General features: G+C 41.1%; 1 protein-coding gene across 1 annotated transcript in view; it reads right to left on the reverse strand.

The window, feature by feature from the left end:
- Positions 1–266: 266 nt before the first annotated feature.
- Positions 267–20,816, reverse strand: part of PDGFC (platelet derived growth factor C) — a 351,789-nt gene continuing 331,239 nt past the window's right edge. The window contains exons 4-6 of the mRNA XM_077477103.1: positions 14,619–14,826; positions 5,335–5,552; positions 267–1,576 (exon numbers count right to left, since the gene is read on the reverse strand). Of these exons, the coding sequence (XP_077333229.1) occupies positions 1,460–1,576; positions 5,335–5,552; positions 14,619–14,826 (543 nt within the window). The 3' untranslated portion in view covers positions 267–1,459. The remainder of the gene's footprint in view (positions 1,577–5,334; positions 5,553–14,618; positions 14,827–20,816) is intronic.

A 20,816-nucleotide genomic window follows, 5' to 3' on the forward strand; every position in this document is an offset into this window, starting at 1 on the left:
AATGGGCTGTTTTATAAGATGATCATTTACAATCACTTTAATGATGAAAAGTATAGGCAGGAAGCCGAACTGGGTGGGGGATACAGGCAGGATCACCAGGTATTTTCAGCATTGCTAGCTGTAATGTAAAAAAAAAGGCTATAATATTAGAGTTATGAGGAACAAAGAAATACAATAGAGGGTTTTTATTTTAGGTTTATATAGGATTTAACCCTGTTGTGAAAAGTTGAACATATGTATAAGAGGAAAACTTGAGGAAATATGAGTCCATTTTCCACTGTATGTTTATTGATGAGCATGTTTCATAGAAATCATTAAATATTTGCCTTGTCGATAACTGAACAGTGACAACTGCACATTTTGGTAAATATAAAGTGTGTTATCAGATGTTAAGAAATAAACGAGAGTTATTACAAACCAAATCTGATACACATTTGAGCATTCGGTTGCATTTTTTTAAACACAAACTATATTAAATTAAGAGGGCTGTTGAGTAGCAGCATTGTACCACGTATTCTTCCAATCTGTAATTTATTCTTCAAATTTAACACCCCAGATTTCTGTACTTCACTGTTTAGCACCATATACAAATAACCAGCTTCTGCAGCTCAACCAAAATTCAACTGGGTTTTACAAAACAAGAATGCAATACATGAGAAAGAATTACACAACAAATTCATCTAAGCTTTAAAAAGACAGTATTTTAAATACCCTATGTAAAAAGAGATAATTAACACGAATGGAAAAAAAAAAAAAGCAAATCGATATAATGTCAAAAGAATATAAAATGTACAAAAGTAACTCAATGAAAAATAAAATACAAAAAAAAAAAAAAGCCTTTTGTTGGATTATGGCAACTGTCTACATCAGTTATGATTAATGAAGATATTGGTCCGAGCATATCGTAGAAACAAATGATAGGTCAATTGATTGTACAAGGCTTTAAATGGAAATCCTTTCTTTCTTAGTTATGCTTACAAAATCTGGGTGGAACTGTTCCTACCGCAGAAGCATACAAAGATGCTTATATCATGCAAACCGTTTTCTTTGGGATTTCAAAGCTGAATATAGCTCCAAAATGATGTTATTCAGTACTGTGGTCAGGCCCATAGCAGATCTCCATTCAGTCTGTGCCGTAGACATCTCTGATGATGACTTTCCTTTCCTAATGCAGAGGTTCATCTGTGTACAGTAACATTTAAGGGCAGCAAGAACGCACTGACTAATACCCTCTCCATGATGTGGTGTCTGGGCTTAACACCAACCAAACATTAAGGCAAGGCAAGGTTTTTTTTTTTTTTCCGCGTCTCCTTTCATCATCATGTCAAATTGCTGTACATCTGCAATACAGGCAGCCGTAAATGCACTACCATGTTTACAGAGTTAAAGTAAGCTATCCCCATGGGGAAACAGCAATAAATTTTATGTGCTTTAAATATTGATTGATTTATCCATTGGATTATCCTTCTGTGTTTCCTTTGCACAGACAAGCACACTCTTCATGGTGCTCCAAGGCCACATCTGTGAGAGATTTCTGAAGGGATTTTGAACCAGTCCTTTGCCTGAGCTGTAGAACCTACAGATAAAAATAAAAACATAAAACTTTTCAGATGATAAAACTTACATACTTGATGAAATGTATAAAAGATGACTATAGTCTTAGCCCTTGTACACACGGTCGGACATTCCGATGGAAAATGTCCGATCGGACTGTGTTGTCGGATAATCGGACCATGCGTGGGCTACATCGGACTGTTTCCGTCGGAATATCCGATCGACAACGTTTTAGAGCTGGGCTATAAAATTTTCCGACAACATGATCTGATCGGACTTTGTCCGATGGTTTGTAGAGAATTCCGATCAGACAAAGTGCCACGCATGCTCAGATCAAATTCCTAGACCAAAGCTATTGGCTACTAGCCTGAAAGTAGTCCCGTCGTAACGAAATAACGCCATCACGTTACGAACGATCGGATTTTCCAACAACTTTGTCCGACCGTGTTTATGCAACACCAGTTTCGGACAAAATCCGTTGGACAAAATCTGACGGATTTTGTTGTCGGAATGTCCGACCGTGTGTACAAGGGTTAAAAGGCCCATTCACACATGTATTTGTGGTAAGGCATTTTAAATCAAGCTTTTTATGGTAATACATGTTAACACTTGGTGTGGTGTAATCCACAGCACCTACACAATACACGAATGTGAACCCTCTAAGTATTGTGCTGTGCTGCTTTGAAACAGTGGTGTAGGTACATTTTTTCATGCCCTAAGGGGTTGTACTAGCCTATTCAAACAAATGGCCCCAGACAGAACATAGAACATGCTTCGATTTTTTTTTACTGATAGCTAGTTTTAAAACATGGTTAAATTATCTTCTAAAAATTATTTCATTTTTTTTATAATTTGAAGGCAAAAATTCAAATATAGCATAAGTCATGTGACAGTGACGTAACGCGTAGGAGAGAAGCATACGGACACCGGAAGTGACGTCCTTACACGAGCTCACTGCTCGTTTTTACATTGTGCGATTTGCTGTATGCAAATGTGAGTACATTGATTTTATTTTTATTAAATTGAAATTATGGAAAATACTACACCATAGTAGGCTCTATATCCCTCTTCTATGAGCATTTTAAGTGGTCCCCGATATCCACCCTGGGAAGGAAAGGAAGTGTTCCCCTGCATACAAAGCCCCGTTTGAACAGGAGGATTATACAGGAGCCAGCCCACCCTGAGGATTCAATCCCCTTCCACTCCCTACACGCAGTTTACCAACAGTAGTGTAATGACTTAGTACACCTATGGGTGCTGTGGACACTGAAGGATCACCAGTGTTTAAAGTCACAGTGTCACCAGATTGTTGAAAGCACCTTTCACATGCTGTTATTTTGAAATATCCTCCGAACCTGCACCCTGCACTTTGGACCCTGATTTAGTGTCCGTCCACTGTATCTATATTGTTTTTGGATTTTATTTATTTATATATACTTTTTTGGATGATCAGTGTTTATATTTATTTTCACTTCTCAGCCTGGAACACAGTCACGTTTGTCTGTATGTGAGCTTTGTTTGCTCACACACATTTGCATGCGGTTTGTGTGCACACGGCATATCTCCAATATATATACATATATATTATTTTTATTGATTAGCACATTGGCACTTGTAGTCATTTTATTCTGTGATTTATTCTGTGATTGTTCCTTTTTGTAGCAAACAAAATTAAGGTTTCTTTTTTTCAATGTGTATTTCTTTTCTTTTCCCAACATTTACAGTATCTCTCAAAAGTGAGTACACCCCACACATTTTTGTAAATATTTAATTACCTTTTTTCATGTGAAAACACTGCAAAATTGCACTTTTCTACAATCTAAAGCAGTGAGTGTACAGCTTGTATAACATTGTAAATTTGCTGTCCCCTCAAAATAACTCAACACAGCTATTAATGTCTAAACCGCTGGCAACAAAAGTGAGTTATTTTGAGGGGACATCAAATTTACACCGTTATACAAGTTGTACACTCACTACTTTACATTGTAGCAAAGTGTCATTTCTTCAGTGTCACATGAAAAGATAGAATAAATTATTCATAAAAATGTGAGGGGTGTACTCACTTTTGTGAGATACTGTATTTCCCTCCAAAAAAATGAACAAACAGAATTACACAAAACTTTCCTAAAATTGTATAAATAACGTGAATAAATAAATGCAAAAATACTGCTCATAACAGTCAATAATGAGCTGGATAAGGCTGCTTTCACACCGTTCCATTTCTCTTCCGCTTTTGCGCTAAAAAAAGTGGAAGAAAAATGTGTGACCATGTATTCCTATGGAACTCTTCACACTAATCTGTTGCCAGTATGGGGCTCTTTTTAAAATCCCACTTGCTACATTTATGTGCAGGTTAAATATGCCTCCCCATTGAAATGCATTGAAAATGCGACAAGAACACATAAAGAAGACTTAAAAATGCACTGTATTTTTGATGCAGTTTTTGAGTCACATATCCTGTCAAAAAAGCACCACAAAAGTGGGGAAATTGCGGAAAAACCGCATCTGAGGATCGGAGCTGCTTTGTGCAAAAACCAAATGTACAGTACATGTTTGTTATTTAAAAAAAAAAAAAGGTTTGCAATCACTTTAAAAAGGAAAAACCTAAAAATAAGATTCCATAAGAGCTTCCATAAGATCTTTCAAATATTGCTACACAGATTTAAGCTGTACTTTAGGACATTTATTTTTTATTTTTTTAATGAAATCATTATTTATTTATTACTTTAAATGGGGCTTTTAGAATCCAAACCCCAGAACCAATGGATGGTGGGGAAGAAGCCTTTGTCCTCATCAACAAGACACTCCTCCGTTGAGGGAATTTGGCCTGGACAGATAATGGTCCGGTATGGATTTTCTTTTTCATAAGGTCCCTCCTGACATCAGGTTCTTTTTAGGGATAACTCACAGTTTTTGTTGTGTAGGGGGCCCCCATTCATTTATATACTCTAGGATAAGGGGCTGGTATAGATAAAGGGAATCTTTGTCTAACAGCAGAAGTAAATTGGCCAAAGCTGTTACTTCCAAACAATTTATACAGCATTTTTTTTTTTTGTTAATGTCAGTGTTTCTGTAGTAGGTTGTTTATACCACACAGATGTGCCACTTCACGGGAAGTTTCAGGGTGCCCCCCAGGCACATTGTTTAAAGGAAACAGCTGCTCCCCGCCAAATAGAATTTTTTCTTTAAAACATGTCTCCCAGGACAGTGCCTATTCTCGATGCTATTTGTTTGACAATCCTTTACCTGTTATTACTGTGTTTTAACAGTCAGCTGCCTTTGATTATAATGGTGGTTGGATTCGGCACCTGAACTTTAGCACTGTTCACTGAACTGGCCTCAAATCAAACCCAGGTACCTTAAAGTCATCCCTAATTATCAGCAGTTGCAAACAACCTCAAAAAATGAGATCACCTTAGGGTGTCTACATTTAATAATGCCTTATTTGTTTTTTTTATTTTTATAAAATCCTTGTGTAACAGAAAGTAAGTGAAAGAGTCAATGTATCAGAGACACTGGAAACTGAAAAGGGGCCTGGTAATCCTCGAGTAATACAGGCTGGCACTGAAGGGGTTAAGACCCAACAAGTCAATTTCAACAAAAACTCGTATTTTGCTTATGCATGGATGCTATTAACTTTTCACTGACATTCTGAATACCGTCTGTACTTGGAAAAGACTACATAGGTAGACAAGGATGTGGACATAAAAAATGAATAGGAAGTGGTGCTCCTGTTATATGAAGAGAGCACTTTACTTTGAGACAACCCATTTGACGTACCTCATGGTATTTCTTTGTGATTTTCGTTGGTGTACATTGGCATTCATTGCAGCTGTAATTGCAGCAAGCACAATTGCCACCACATCGCTTAACCAGCAGACAACTTGGCCAAAATATGGCATCCGTCCTCTTCAGTTCTTCCCGCAGAGATACTGAAAAGTTACGTGGAGTGCAACTGTACAGACGTACCTCATCTCTCATAAGACTCAGGTCACCTCCTGGGAAATAAAGCACAACATTTGAAATCAGTTATTACCCAATGCTTTCTTATATGGCCACACAATCTGTCACAGACTGAACAGTGTACAGTATTCATTTATTTTTTAAATAATATACACTAGAAAGTGGGCATACACCAGAAATCACAACCATTGTCAACTAAGATGTTACATAATATACTAATATACAGTAAGGCTGGGTTCACACTATAGCGATGTCAGACATGTGATTCCTAATGCATTGCTGTGCAGATCACATGCGATGTCTGTGCAATGCAAATTCAGCCATACAGATTGTATGGTTGAATTAGCATCGCAATCGGACCAAAATGATGCAGGACTCTTTTTTTGGTCAGCACTGGAATTGGATCGCATGGATGTTCACACCCATGCAATCCAATTCCTGCACCATTTGACAGTTTTCACTGCGATCTGTGAAACAATCTGGGGGTGTCATTAACTTTGTATTGACACCCTCAGCAGTTCGCCTTAGGGCAGTGTGAACTGCCTGCTAGGGACATGCAATGCGGGAACCCACACTGGAATCACCTAGCCTAAATCTACAAATAAGACACAATCCAATGTTAGCAGCAGGTGTTTTTTCAGCAAGTATTCAGGGCACAGGACCTGAGTTGAGAGGCTGCTGGAAACCATATTATGGTGGGACAAGATCTAATCTATACGGAGTTAATACATTCATTTCACATAAATCATGGAGTACTGAGCCCATAGATCATGCAGTACTGAGCTCTGTGCTTTCACACTAAAGCTGGCCATACACCTATAGATTATCTGCAGATTTTCTATGGTTAGATGGAAAAAGTGGGAGTTTCCTCCATCCACACAGTTTAGCGAACATGGAGAAATCTGTTGCACTTTTTCCATCTAACCATAGAAAATCTGCAGATAATCTTTAGGTGTATGGCCAGCTTAACTTTAATATAATTTCTAACTTGCATATTTGGGAAAAGTTTGCTACCATTGAAAGTGGCAAGTTCAAATAACAAACCTACACGGTTTAGGAGATATTTGCCGAAAGACAGGCACCGCTGTCTACGGCGCATGCGCCGTAGACAGCGATGCGCAGGCGCACTGAGCGTGGCACCGTCAACGGCGAATATGCCACGCGTGTCGGCTCCCGTGCGCATGCACGGGAGTGACGTCATCGCGGCTTCGCCGTATGACAGCGGCAGAGCAGCGAGACCCACTGAGAAGATGGATGCGCCGGACTACAGAGGACAGCGGTGACATCGCTGGCTCCGGTGTCAGGTAAGTGACACATAATGGACTACTATGCGATGCATAGTAGTCCATTATGCTTTACCTTTGCAGGGAATGAAAGAAGAAGTAAACTCATCAGGGTTTACTTCCTCTTTAAGAGATAAAGCAGCAACTGAGCATAAGGAAAATGAGCATTAGTGGGTATTTTTTCTAATACGAGAACATGTCACTTTTTCCTGTGGCAAAGAGTCCCTGCAATTATAATTTAGCAAACGTTAGCAATAGGAGTAAACATTTTGGGAAACTCCCATATCAGCATATGTTTAACCACTTAAGCCCCGGACCAATTTGCAGCCAAAGGATCAGGCCCCTTTTTTCAATTCGGCACTGCGTCGCTTTAACTGACAATTGAACGGTCGTGCGACGTGGCTCCCAAACAAAATTGGCATCCTTTTTTTCCCACAAATAGAGCTTTTTTTTAGTGGTATTTGATCACCTCTGCGGTTTTTATTTTTTGCGCTATAAACAAAAATAGAGCGACAATTTAGAAAAAATGCAATCGTTTTTCATTTTTGCTATAATAAATATCCCCAAAAAATATATAAAAAAACATTTTTTTCCTCAGTTTAGGCCAATATGTATTCTTCTACATATTTTTGGTAAAAAAAAATCGCAATTAGAGATTATTGATTGGTTTGCGCAAAAGTTATAGTGTTTACAAAATAGGGGATAGTTTTATAGCATTTTTATTAATATTTTTTTTTACTAGTAATGGTGGCGATCAGCGATATTTATTGTGACTGCGACATTATGGTGGACACATCGGACATTTTTGACACCATTTTTGGGACCATTGTCATTTATACAGCAATCAGTGCTATTTAAATGCACTGATTCCTGTTTAAATGACACTGGCAGTGAAGGATTTAACCACTAGGGGGTAGTGTAGGTGTTATGTATGACATTATGTGTTTTTTTTATTGTAGAGGGCATGGCCTGGCATGTGATGTCACTGATCGTCCTTCCCTATAAAAGGGAACAGACGATCGGTGACAGCCACACTAGGAAGCACGGGCAGAGGTTTGTTTACACAGACCTCTCCTCGTTCTTCAGCTCTGTGACCCGATCGCGGGACACCAGCGGTGATCGGGTCCGCTGGTCCCGCGGCCATGGTCACAGAGTTCCTGACCGGGTCGGGCGCTCCCGACCCGCGGCTGGGCTTTTCTGATGATGTATATCGGCGTGAGGTGGTCCTTAAAGAGGGATTCCACCAAAAAAAAAATATTAAAAGCCAGCAGCTATAAATACTACAGCTGCTGACTTTTAATAAATGGACACTCACCTGTCCCGGGTTCCAGCGATGCCGGCAGCCGAGGCCGATCGATCGCTCGGCCCTCGGCTGCTGCCGCCACCATTCTAGGTGAGGGAATCAGGAAGTGAAGCGAATCGGCTTCACTTCCCGGTTCCCTACTGCGCATGCGCGAGTCGCGCAGCGCAATAGGAATTCTCCGCGCTGTCGCTGGGACCCGTGTGTGTCCCAGCAGACAGCGCGGCAGGACAGGAAATGGCGTAGACTCCCACGGGAGTCTATGCCTGGAAGTGGGTGTAAATACCTATCTTTGACAGGTATCTCCACCCCCCTCCCCCCTGAAAGGTGGCAATTGTGACACTGGAGGGGGGGAGGGATCCGATCAGCGGAGGTTCCACTTTAGGGTGGAACCCCGCTTTAAGCAGTTAAAGTGTAACTCCACTTTTGTTGAAAAACAATATTCCCTGCTGGGTGATCTATGTACATTGCAAGGAGTATAACAAACTTTGTTGCAGATTACTACCTTTTGTTATTCTGAAGAAATCCATGTGTGTTTGTCTCTGCTTATGTTCTGAGTGGGTCTAATGTGAGTGGTTTCATAATTAACTGTCAGGTGTGGCAGCAGGGCAAAGTAAATCTGCTGGGACATTTTTGTTGCAGGGGATACCTGAAATCTGACTTGTATCTTAGTGCAGATTTCTGCGAAAACTGGTGAGCCAATCACACAAGCAGGAAAAAGTTTCTGGAGAGTGGCCAGTACACACTCTGTGTACAGAACAACCCCAGGTAGCTATATTGCAATGCATTCTCAGAAAATTACAGAGCTGCAGATTAAAAAGGAAAGTTAATTTTTTTAAACATTCAATTACAAATTAGTGATTGTCACAATTATATGTGCTATATTATTTTTCTTGGTGTTTAGGCAGGGTTGCTTCCTAAACTTACCTACCTGGTGTAGTTAACTTGGTCCATTGTTAGGGATCAATTGATTTAATTCTAAGGCCTCTTTCACACAGCCGATCCATTCAGGTCTGCCTATCGGTTTTTCAGGCGGACCTGAACGGATGCTCCATAGAGGTCTATGGAGCGTCGGATGTCAGCGGTGACATATCTGCTGACATCCGACCCGCTCCGATCAGAAAAAGTGTGACGGAGGAAAAACCTACTTTTCCATCCGTCATCGGATCGGGTGACCATGGACTTTAAGGTCCGTCGTCACCCGATCTCCCATAGGGGAGGGTGGCGCTGTGACAGGTCCGTCCCTGCGCAGTGTGATCGCTCAGTCGATCCCCGCCATAAGTCTGCAATTGCTGCACTTCTCTCTTTTGCCACTAGGTGGCCCGGTACTTGGTGGCATTAGATAAGACAAGGGAAATTCAAGATCAGATTATGAGTATATGGGGTATCTCAGCTAATGGGGGTGGCTTTCCTTAAATCCCTTGGCCTGCTGTGAGAACCTATATATTTGGGTGCAGTCAGGTGATCAGTGTTCTGTGTCACCTTTACTACTGTCTGGGTGGACATGGGTATGTGCTGCCTGGGCTGCTAGGCTGGAGTTTGGGCCTATCCTGGGCACATCTGGCTGCTAGGCTGTCTGAGGGCCTATCCAGGAGTGGCAGGGATGGGATTGCAGCTTGCAGTCCAAACAGAATTGACGTTTCTACCATAGACAGTATTCCTACACATGCAGAGGTGGCATCTTGCTGGATGCCTTTCCCTGCATGGCTGTCCACCTGTAGAAGTCTTGGAGTCTGCCAATTAAAGTTGCAACTGCCTAAAGGTGTCCTTGCCCTAACCTGCTCTCCCAAAGTCCTGTTCAAGAGAAATAACATCTCTTTGCATTCAAGAAGTGTCTGGTGCCCATGAATCTACTTTACACTAAACCCACTATGCCTTACAACCCACTCTATATGCAAAGATGTCAGCAGCTTTTGGCTCTGGAGGTTCTCAGACTGAAGGAGGCCTGAGATCTTGGTACATTTGACGTCCAACGTGGGGCAAAGGCGTTATCCTCGCTGCGGTCGCCCATAGCAACGGGCTACAGCTCCATCGGGATTTCGTCTGGCTTCCTGGGAAGGTGGCAGGTAACAGCTGTACTTCTCATTGACTGTGTTATTGTGCATACTAACAATGTGGGGAAGAACCAACAAGTCTCATTGCTCATGGGAGAGGATCAGCCTGGTTTTATGACACTTCCTGCCAGTGCTGTGAGGGTTAAAATAGACTCCAAAATGGACTCCATTACAGTCTTGGCACACGGCAGCATGAAGAAGGTGTGCATTACAGTTTCCAGAAAGAATCTGCACCAATCCATTGGCAGGGGGAGGAGCTCCGGGTGTTTGTTTTGGTCTGAGTGATGCAAAACCAGTCCTGACTCCTGACTGACACCGGAGTGCGGTATACACCGAAGGGTAAGCTTGCCCTGTATATATCCTCTGTGGACGTTGCGGAGAGCACCTGTTTGAAGTTGTTTCCCCAACTCAACCTCCACAGATCCTATAGGTCGATTGGGACAAGAATGTCGCTATCCCGGCTGGGAGTGATATCAAGACCCCACCTGCCATCACACGAGTCGTGAAGGAAGCTGCTACCCCTGCCTCAACTACTACCTCAGGACCCAGCGCATCAGTCGCCCCTCGAGGCCGCAGTCAGGCCCAACTTCTCGCCCTAATGTCTAAGCCACTGGGGAAGAGAGTACCAGAGCTGGGTAAGCCAGCGAGGAGTGAAAGCACTGTGCCTGTAAGGGAAGTGATGCCTGTGGCTGTAAGGGGGGATAACAGAATTGCGCCAGTTAAAGCAAGCTTCATGCACAACTATATCCCAGCCGAAGAGTGTTCTACTATTACAGATTCAGACATTCCATCTGACAGTCTATCTGAACTATTTTCGGATACCTTGTCGTGCACTGAGAAGTGTAGTGATAGTGAGGAGGAGCAAATAAGTGATGTGCAGGAAGGTGAAGTTACCTCTGTTGCTACGGCCATTGTGAAATATAAGCTGTCTGCCAATGCAGCTCCGCTGATAAGTATCACTAGATCCTTTAAGGAGGATCATTGGGCTCAATGGGTTCGCCAAAGTTAGCCTTATTACAACAATGCCTGTAGTAAGGCCAGATCATAAGCCGGATGTGGTTGTTGGGTGCTCGGTTCAGCGTGCTCCAGACGCAGAGGTCCTACCCGGATATGGAGACCCTAAGACCCTGCCTCGCTGTTCAAGGTACAGCAGATCATAATAAAGAAGGTGGCAGAGGAATACGAGTACAAATACCCATTACATACCCGCTCATCTGGAAGAGGAAATCTTGGAGAAAGAAACCCAATGGGTGGATGAAGCTGTGCGCAGTTTCCTCTGGATCCCTCTCCAGACAAACTTTCTGAAACTGTCACCCAAGGTGTCTGAAAGCTATACCTCCATGCTACACACCTGGGACTACGGCTGTGAGATTAATCTGAACAGTGTAATCCTCCATAGGCCGGACAAGAAGGATGCTAAACACTATGTTGTCACTGTAAATGCCAAAGGAGAAGATGTAACACTGCCAGATGCCAGGTACTACTGGTGAATTTATATCCTTTACCTTGCAGGTTATAAATGTGTGTTGTGTGATGTCAAGAATGTTATCCTGAGAGCCACTTCCCACTCACATTCAAGTTGTTGCTAGTGGAGAACATTCCAGAGGCTGGTACTGCTAGGATTGTGCTGGACTGAATGCTGCCAGCAGATACAGGGCGTGCCCACTTGAGCCACATTGTGTAGTGAAGGAAGTTGGGCTCTTTCACTCTTAAAAGTGACCTGTGATCTTCTGCAGGTTGTTGTTCCTCAAATGATGAAGAAAACCTTAGTCCCCAGCTGTCATATGGACAGAATGAGGACATCCTTGCAAGGGGACCTATGTTTCAAAGTTCGGTCCCTTGCACCATGGCCTGGCTGCTTGTTGTCTGAATGCAGCTGTGCCTCTTGTCCCCAGAGTTGTCCCTAAAGAAGAAGGGAAACTGCCAGGAAGTGTTGTCCACCCCGATTGAAACTGATGGACTGTGACATATCATGGACACTGGGTGTGTAGTTAGTTAGGTAGAATAAGCTGTGGCAAAGGGGCAAATTCCTACCTTTCTTTGAATAATGGACTCATCCATGCATCAGGATTGTTTACTGGATGAAACCCTAAAAAAGTTTATATTTGATTAGGAAAGGGGGTGGCATTTTCGTCTGAGAATGGGGCCTTCTTTAATTATATATATAATGCAGACATCTTATAGGGTGTATTTACAGTGCTATGCTGTCTTCGGCTGAGGACAATTGAAAACCATTTAATCACATATGTATATACTGCACCATGTTACTATAGGATAGGATGCATTTGCATTGCTGTTATTTCGCTTTCAGGTGTTGCTGCTTTGGTATGTCTTCCTTGGACAAGGAGAGACAGGGATCTAATTGGACAACAACACTTTTTTTATATATATATATCCCTTTTCACTGTATATATTAGATAGTTAGGAAGTAAGTTCATTGCTTATGTCTATCTTTAAATATGTGGGTGGTACATTACATTTAAAAATGTATATACATTTTTTTGATATTTCTTTGTCATGTATGATCTACCATGGAGAGCATCTGTGAACAGCAATTTTCAAATCTTGCCACATATTCTCAAATGTATTGACTTTGACTGGCCCATTTCAACACATAAATATGTTTTGATCTATATCATTCCATTGTAGCTCTGGCTGTATGTTTAGGGTCGTTGTCCTGCTTCAAGGTGAACCTCCACCCCAGTCTCAAATCTTTTGCATGCTCGAATGCCCCGTACATATGATTGGATTTTCCAACAACAAAACCGTGCATTTTTGTTAGAAGGATGTTGGCTCCAAGTTGTCTTGCATACACACGGTCACACAAATGTTGGCCAACAATTATGAACATAGTGACATACAAGACGTACGTGATATCTCTATTACAAATGCTAGTTATATCTCCGGCTCATACTTGATTTCAGGCTTGCATGGACTTTTGTACACAACGGACATGTGTACACACGATTGGAAAGTTTGTTGGCGGAAAATTTAAGAACCTGAAAGCCAACATTTGTTGGCAGAAAGTCCGACAACAAATGCTCGATGAAGCATACACATGGTCAGACTTTAAGCCAACAAGCTCACATCCAACATTTGTTGATGGAAAATCTGATTGTTTGTACGGGTCATAAGACTGCCCTATATTTGGCTCAATCCATCTTCCCATCAACTCTGACCAGCTTCCCTGTCCCTGTTGAAGAAAAGCATCCCCACAACATGATGCTGCCAACAGGATGTTTTACGATGGATGCTGCGTTCAGGGTGATGTGCAGTGTTAGTTTTCCGCCACACATAGCGGTTTGCTTGGTCTCATCTAACCAGAGCACCTTCTTTCACATGCTTGCTATGTCCCCCACATGGCTTCTCGCAAGCAGCAAATGGGACTTCTAATGGCTTTCTTTTAAAAATGGATTTCTTCTTGCCACTCTTCCATAAAGGGCGGATTTGTGGAGTGCACGACTAATAGTTGTCCTGTGGACAGATTCTCCCACCTGAGCTGTGGATCTCTGCAGTTCCTATAGAGTTACCATTGGCCTTCTGGTTTCTTCTCAGATTATTGCTTTCTTTGCCCGGCCTGTCAGATTAGGTGGATGGCCATGTCTTGGTAGGTTTGCAGTTGGGCCATAATCTTTTTATTTTTGGATGATGGATTGAACAGTGCACTGTGACATGTTTGAAGCTTGAAATGTTTTTTTTTATAACCTAACCCTGCTTTAAACTTCTCCACAACTTTATCCCTGACCTGTCTGGTGTGTTCCTTGGCCTTCCTGATGCTGTTTCTTCACTAAGGTTCTCTAACAAACCTCGGAGGGCTTCACAGAACAGCTGTATGTATACTGAGATTCAATTACACACAGGTGGTCTCTATTTACTAGGTGACTTCTGAAGGCAATTGGTTCCACTAGATTTTAGTTAGGGGTATCAGAGTAAAGGAGGCTAAATACAAATGCACATCACACTTAAAAAACATTTTTCATTTTCCTTCCACTTCACAATTATGTGCCACTTTGTGTTGATCTATCATATAAAATCACAATAAAATACATTTAGGTTTTTGGTTGTAACATTACAAAATGTGAAAAATTTCAAGGGGTATGAATACTTTTTCAAGGCACTTTAAAAACTGTAAAAGGTTAAAAAACATTCTGTCTCTGGGTTTTTCCACGTCATAGCAATATACATACACAGTAGTAATACATTAATGTTTAGTCCATCATTCACAGAGCTCAGATGACTACCATATGTCTTTCTCTATGGATATAAACAATGCATCAAATTAATAATGTTACATAGTTATCACCTCTTGCCAGTCATTAAATATCCAGATTTAGACATTGTGAAGCCTATGTGAAAGATATCAGACATAAATAGCATCTTTACAAATTGACATGGGCACTAATGATGAGATTTATTTTAATAGCATGCTGCAATTTGACATGCTGAACAACATACTACACATACCTCTGGATTTTCTGCCATGGATATAGGATTTCCCTAGTAATTGCCATGTTGGTCTGTACAATTCCTCAATGTCCAACTGCCATCGGTCTGGTTCAAGGAATCTGATTACTTCTTCTACAGTTCCAAAACGGGAAACTGTTGCACTAAGAACATCTAGTGGCAGTGCTGATGGGGGAAACACTGAGGGGCCTACCGGTTCTGCTTGTTGCTGCAAAGAAAACGATCATATTGTTATCAACATTTTATTAACAAAACAATAGAATTAATTTGTACAATATGCATGACTAAGCATTAGGGATGAGCCCGTTTTGTCAGGAGCAGTGATTTTTTTCATGCTGAAAGTGAAACAATAAAAATGAAATATTCCTTTAAATATCGTGCCTGGGGGGGTGTCTATAGTATGCCTGTAAAGTGGCACATTTCCCGTGTTTAGAACAGTACCACAGCAAAATAACATTTCTAAAGGAAAAATTGTCATTTAAAACTGACCGTGGCTGTATTGTCGGGTCTCGGCAATATAGATACAAAAAGTTGAAAAAAAATGAATCAAAAAAAAAAATTGCGTGGGGGTCTCCCTAAAATCCATACCAGGCCCTTCGAGTCACATATGGAAATTAAGGGAAACCCTGCGCCAAATAAAAAAAAAATGCCATGGGGTCCCCCCCAAAATCCATATCAGAACCTTCAGGTTTGGTATGGATTTTAAAGGGAACCCTGCACAATTTTTTTTAAAAGTGGCATAGCTGTCGACCCCAAAATCCCTCCTGAACCATACCAGGCCACATGCCCTCAACACGGGGAGGGTGCTTTGTGGTAGCCTCCCAAAGCAACTTGTCTCCATGTTGATGAGGACAAGGGCCTCATGCTCACAACCCTTGCCTTGTAGTTGTGGGGGTCTGCGAGTGGGGGGCTTATCGGAATCTGTAAGCCCCTTTAACAAGGGGAGCCCCAGATCCCACCCCCCCATGTGAAATGGTAACAGGGTACAAATGTACCCCTACCATTACACAAAAAAAGTGTCAAAATGATAAAAAAGACAAGAGACAGCTTGGGACAAGTCCTTTATTAAAAAATAAAAAATAAAATTGTCTCACAATGTAAATTCACGCTGCCTGATGGACCAAAAAAGAAAAAAAAAGCTGCAACTGACCCACTTCCATGGGAAGCTCCCACCGTCTGACGTGTTTTCGCTGTGACAGCTCTTATATAACTGAGGATGGGGCTTCCCATGGGTTTCCCGTGGCATCAGAGGGGGACGGGCTACCCAGTGATGTAAACAGGTGACCCCACCCCCTCTGATGCCACGGGGAAGCCCCCCTACAACCCGCCCTCAGTTATAGAAGACCTGTCACGGCAAAGACGTGTCAGACAGTGGGAGCATCCCATGGAGGCGGGTCGGTTGCAGGTTGCCTCTTTTTCGGCCCATCAGGAGGCGTGAACTTACACAGTGGGACATTTTTATTTTTTTATTTTTTTAATAAAGGACTGTCACTTGTCTTTTTTACCAATTTGACACTTTTTTGTAAAATCAACGTGTGAGGGTTGAGGGGATGAAGCCCTTGTCCCCATCAACATGATGACAAGGTACTTTGGGGGGATACCCCAAAGCACCCTCCCCATGTTGAGGGCATCTGGCCTGGTAAGGTTCAGGAGTGGGGCACTCTCTCTTCCCCCTCTTTTTCTATGGCCTACCAGGTTGCGTGCTTGAATAAGTGTCTGGTATGGATTTTGGGGGGACCCCTATGCCATTTTTTTTCAAATTTTGGCACAGGGTTCCCTTAAAATCCATACCAGACCCCTACGCTGTTTTTTTTAAAATTTGGCGCAGAGTTTCCCTTAATTTCCATATCAGACCCGAAGGGGCTGTTATGGACTTTAGAGGGGCCTCCACACAATTTTTTTTTACATTTTGGTTCTGGGTTCCCTTTAATATTCATACCAGACCCAAAGGGCCTGGTAATGGACTGAGGGGGGATCCCATGCTCTTTTTTTCAATAAATTTTATCTATATTGCCGAGACCCTCCAATTCATTACAGCCGCAATCAGTTTTAAATGACAATTTTTCCTTTAGAAATTTAATTTTGCTGTGGTACTGTTCTAATCACGGGAAAAATGCGCCAATTTACAGGCATACTATAGACACCCCCAGGCACAATATTTAAAGGAATATTTCAATTTTATTGTTTCACTTTCAGCATTAAAAAAAACACTGCTCACGAAAAAATGGCCATTTTAAAAAAAAAATTGCATTGATACATGTTCCCTGGGGCAGGACCCTGGTCCCCAAACACTTTGTATGACAATAACTTGCATATAAGCCTTTAAAATTAGCATTTTTGATTATTCATGTTCGTGTCCCATAGACTTTAATGGTGTTTGTATGTTCTGCAGATTTTTTTGCCTGTTCACATGTTCTGCTGCGAACCGACCAGGAGGGTGTTCAGCTCATCCCTACTAAGTATGCCTATATGTGAATTTGGTCATCAAGAATAAGTCAAACCAGGCCTCACAAGTCTGTACTATTTGTAAAACACTGTATATTGTTATTTAGAAACCACATCAAGTACACAAATCATACACTAGGATTCAAATTTATTGCACCAATGGCCAGCCAATCAGGTTCCAACTTTCAGCCAATAACTTCAAATCAATTTTCAGCAGTAAAATGCAGTCCAACTAATGAAGCCTGCCCTCTGATTCATTGCTATAGGTTATTGCACATGCTAAACCTTCATACTGTGCCATTTAAAAAATCTGAATGAGCATCTCATGAGTTTACCTTTATTACATTTATGATCATACCAAGAATTCTGCATAAAACAAGAAACACAGTGCTAAGCAATAGTAAAATAATACATTAACAATTTACAGAATGAAATGTGTTAAATCTACTAAAAACGTGTCCACATTCCTATACAACACAGTTCTCCATTCACAAAGGTAACACTGGCCACTATAAGGCCGCGTACACACGCGGGGACTGTTCGCTCAACTTTGTCCGTCAAACAGTTCCGGCAAACAGTCCGCTCAAAATTAGCATGGACGGACATGGCCACACACGACGTACGAACAGTTTGCTGAAACCGTGCGCGATGACGTGAACGGCACGTACGACGGGACGAAAAATACGACGTCCTATACACTGCATTATAACTTTCGGCGTGAAAATCCTTTCTGAGCATGCGCGGAACTTTGTTTGACGAACAAGCCTACACACGCGGGGACTGTCCGCTGAAACAAGGTTTCAGCGGACAGTTTTTCGGAATTTCCAGCGAACAGTTTCAGCGAACAGTCCGCTGAAAGCCCACACACGAGCGGACTGTCCGCTGAAACTTGGTTTCAGCGGACAGTTTCAGCGAACAGTCCCCGCGTGTGTACGCGGCCTTACACTATTCAAACTTCTGCAACTAAAAATATAAATAAAATAAATAATATTTATAATAAAATAATATATAATACTGAAATATACTGTATATATACTGAGCAAAATTATAAACACAACACTTTTGTGTTTGCCCCTATTTATCATGAGCTGAACTTAAAGATCTATGACTTTTTCTATGTACACAAAAGGCCTACTTCTCTCAATTATTGTTCACAAATCTGTCTAAATCTGTGTTAGTGAGCACTTCTCCTTTGCCAAGATAATCCATCCACCTCACAGGTGTGGCATAACCAGATGCTGATTAGACAGCATGAATATTGCACAGGTAAGTCTTCACTGGTGGACCCCCAGAGTTGGTGGTGGGGAGTTGTTACAGTGGTACACATATATAAACACTGGAATATATCACATAATATGTTTCCTAGCTTATTATGTTTGACCTCCTAAGCAATTGCCATATTTGGAAACAGGAGGAATTTATTTTTTTACCTTTTGAGACATAATTGACCAGTAATATCTCCACATATTGGTGAATTATTCTAAATGCGTGCACTAAATGTGTGATTCCCCAAGGATTAAACTGGAAGTAAGCCCTGGTTCACATTGGTACGATTTGACATGTCAAATTGCATGTCAAATTGGAGGCAAATGCCGGAAATGGCACCGTCCTAATCCTAACGCTGCATTTGCGGCGCCGCACCGATTTCAAAAAGTCGTTTCTGTACTACTTTTTGCAATTTCGGGCTGCGATATACATTGACATCTGTACAGAAACCTGCACAGATGTCTCTGAAATCGTGTCCAAAATCAGGACTGATATGCAGGAGTGAAATCATGCGAGTTCAGCTGAACTCGCACGGCTTCATTCCCGCAGCGCAGTGTGAACCTGAGCTAAATGCTGATTTATTACAAAGGATTTATGATATTAAATGTATGTTCTCTTTTACCCTTACATACCCTATACATTACAAATGCAAAAAAAAGTCTCAACATTTCTAAAGTGATACCAGTCCAACACATCTACATTGAGTCTGCATGGAAGAGGGCGATAAGTGTTCAACATCACACTTTTTAAATGTGAACTTTCTTCTACCTAAGAACACACAAGAACATTTACCAGCCAGAAAAGCCTCATCTGTGCACCTCTCTGAATTATAATAATGTATGGACGCAGTACTAAATCAATAGACAGGTGATTAAATCCTAAATCAATGTTAGTTAAAACAAAAATATTATAGGTTATTATTATGACACTAAAACATATTTTGTGACAAAACTAATTATAAAGTGACACTAAACAAATTTGTGAAAAAAAATATATAATCAGTCCATAAAAGCCCATCAATAAGGGCATAAAAGAAGATGTGTTGAAAAACAAAGTTCAAAAAGGAACAAACAATTTGCAATCCAATCATTCCATGAATGTCCTCACGTTCCTAATATTCAGTGCCTCCACCACCGGGTGACACCAGATGAATATTACAAATATTACAAAATTCTGTTAAAGACACATTTATACTACTACAAAAACATCATCATGATCTTTAACACAGAAACAATTGCATATCGATATTAGAGTTTGCTTTATGAACACCTTGGGGGTTATTTACTAAAGGCAAATCCACTTTGCCCTACAAGTACACTTGGAAGTGCAGTCACTGTAGATCCGAGGGGGACATGCAAGGAAAATACAAAACAGCATTTTAGCTTGTAGATGATTGGATGATAAAATCAGCAGAGCTTCCACTCATTTCAGATCTTCAACTCAGATCTACAGCGACTGCACTTCTAAGTGCACTTGCAGTGCAAAGTGGATTTGCCTTTCGTAAATAACCCCCTGTGTTCTATTGAATATTACTTTAACTGATGGAAGTACTAAAGTGAGTGAGGCAAATGTCAGCTCAAGCGTCCAAAAAGAATAAAGTATGTTGGCAGATTTATTATAGAACCATACCTTGAATAGCAATGGGATTTTATAGAATCTGCTATAAACTTAATGGCAGCTACTATGTAATTCTTGTATGTTGATGGAACAGAGAGGAAAAGTGATGGATCCAAGCCATTATTATCAAATTCAGTTTGTCTTCGTTCCATGAATTGTCATTTCCAGACCTTCTTCTCATTTATTAAACAGATGACATTTCCAGGAACTACTTCAATAAATGTCTCAAAGTGAAAATGTGTAAAAATTCAATGTGATTTTTGTAGTAAATAGTATTCTAGGAAAAGTATTATGGTGATTATAAATTAAGGTTTTAATTATAATCTTACACAAGTGGCAACTGTTAAAACAAAAAAAATCTAAACTCAAGAATAAATTTTTCTTGCCACACTGGTGAAGTACTGAGATGTGATGGCGGGATTCGTTTTCTTTTTCATTCTAAGTACATTTGTGAACTTTAAAATAAATTGTTTCTAAGTAATGGAGATGAAAAGATGGAGAGGAGGGAGGTATTTGTAGTACAAATAAAGAGAGCTACTCCTCTATAGATACAGATCAGTGAATGAGGGTTGTCACCCTAGTGTGTTGCTAGCAGGATCACCGGGTGACAATAAAGGAAAATGTATTACATTTTTGTTTTTAGGTTTAGATGCCTACATTTGTATTTTCATAGCACATTTCTCCCTGGGGACTCAAACAACTTAGGAGGTGGGATAGTAATTGTGCATGCAGTAAACTGTGCCAATTAACCCAATGGCATGCCTTTGGAGTGTGGGAGGAAACCCACACAGGTTCAGGGAGAACATGCAAACTATTACGTCAGGATTCAAAGAGATGACCCTAGTGCTGCAAGATGAATGTGCTAACCGC

The sequence above is a fragment of the Lithobates pipiens genome, unplaced genomic scaffold (assembly GCF_037356315.1).
Source record: "Lithobates pipiens isolate NorthernLeopardFrog02 unplaced genomic scaffold, aLitPip1_a1.2 Scaffold_13, whole genome shotgun sequence".
Lineage (NCBI taxonomy): Eukaryota > Metazoa > Chordata > Amphibia > Anura > Ranidae > Lithobates > Lithobates pipiens.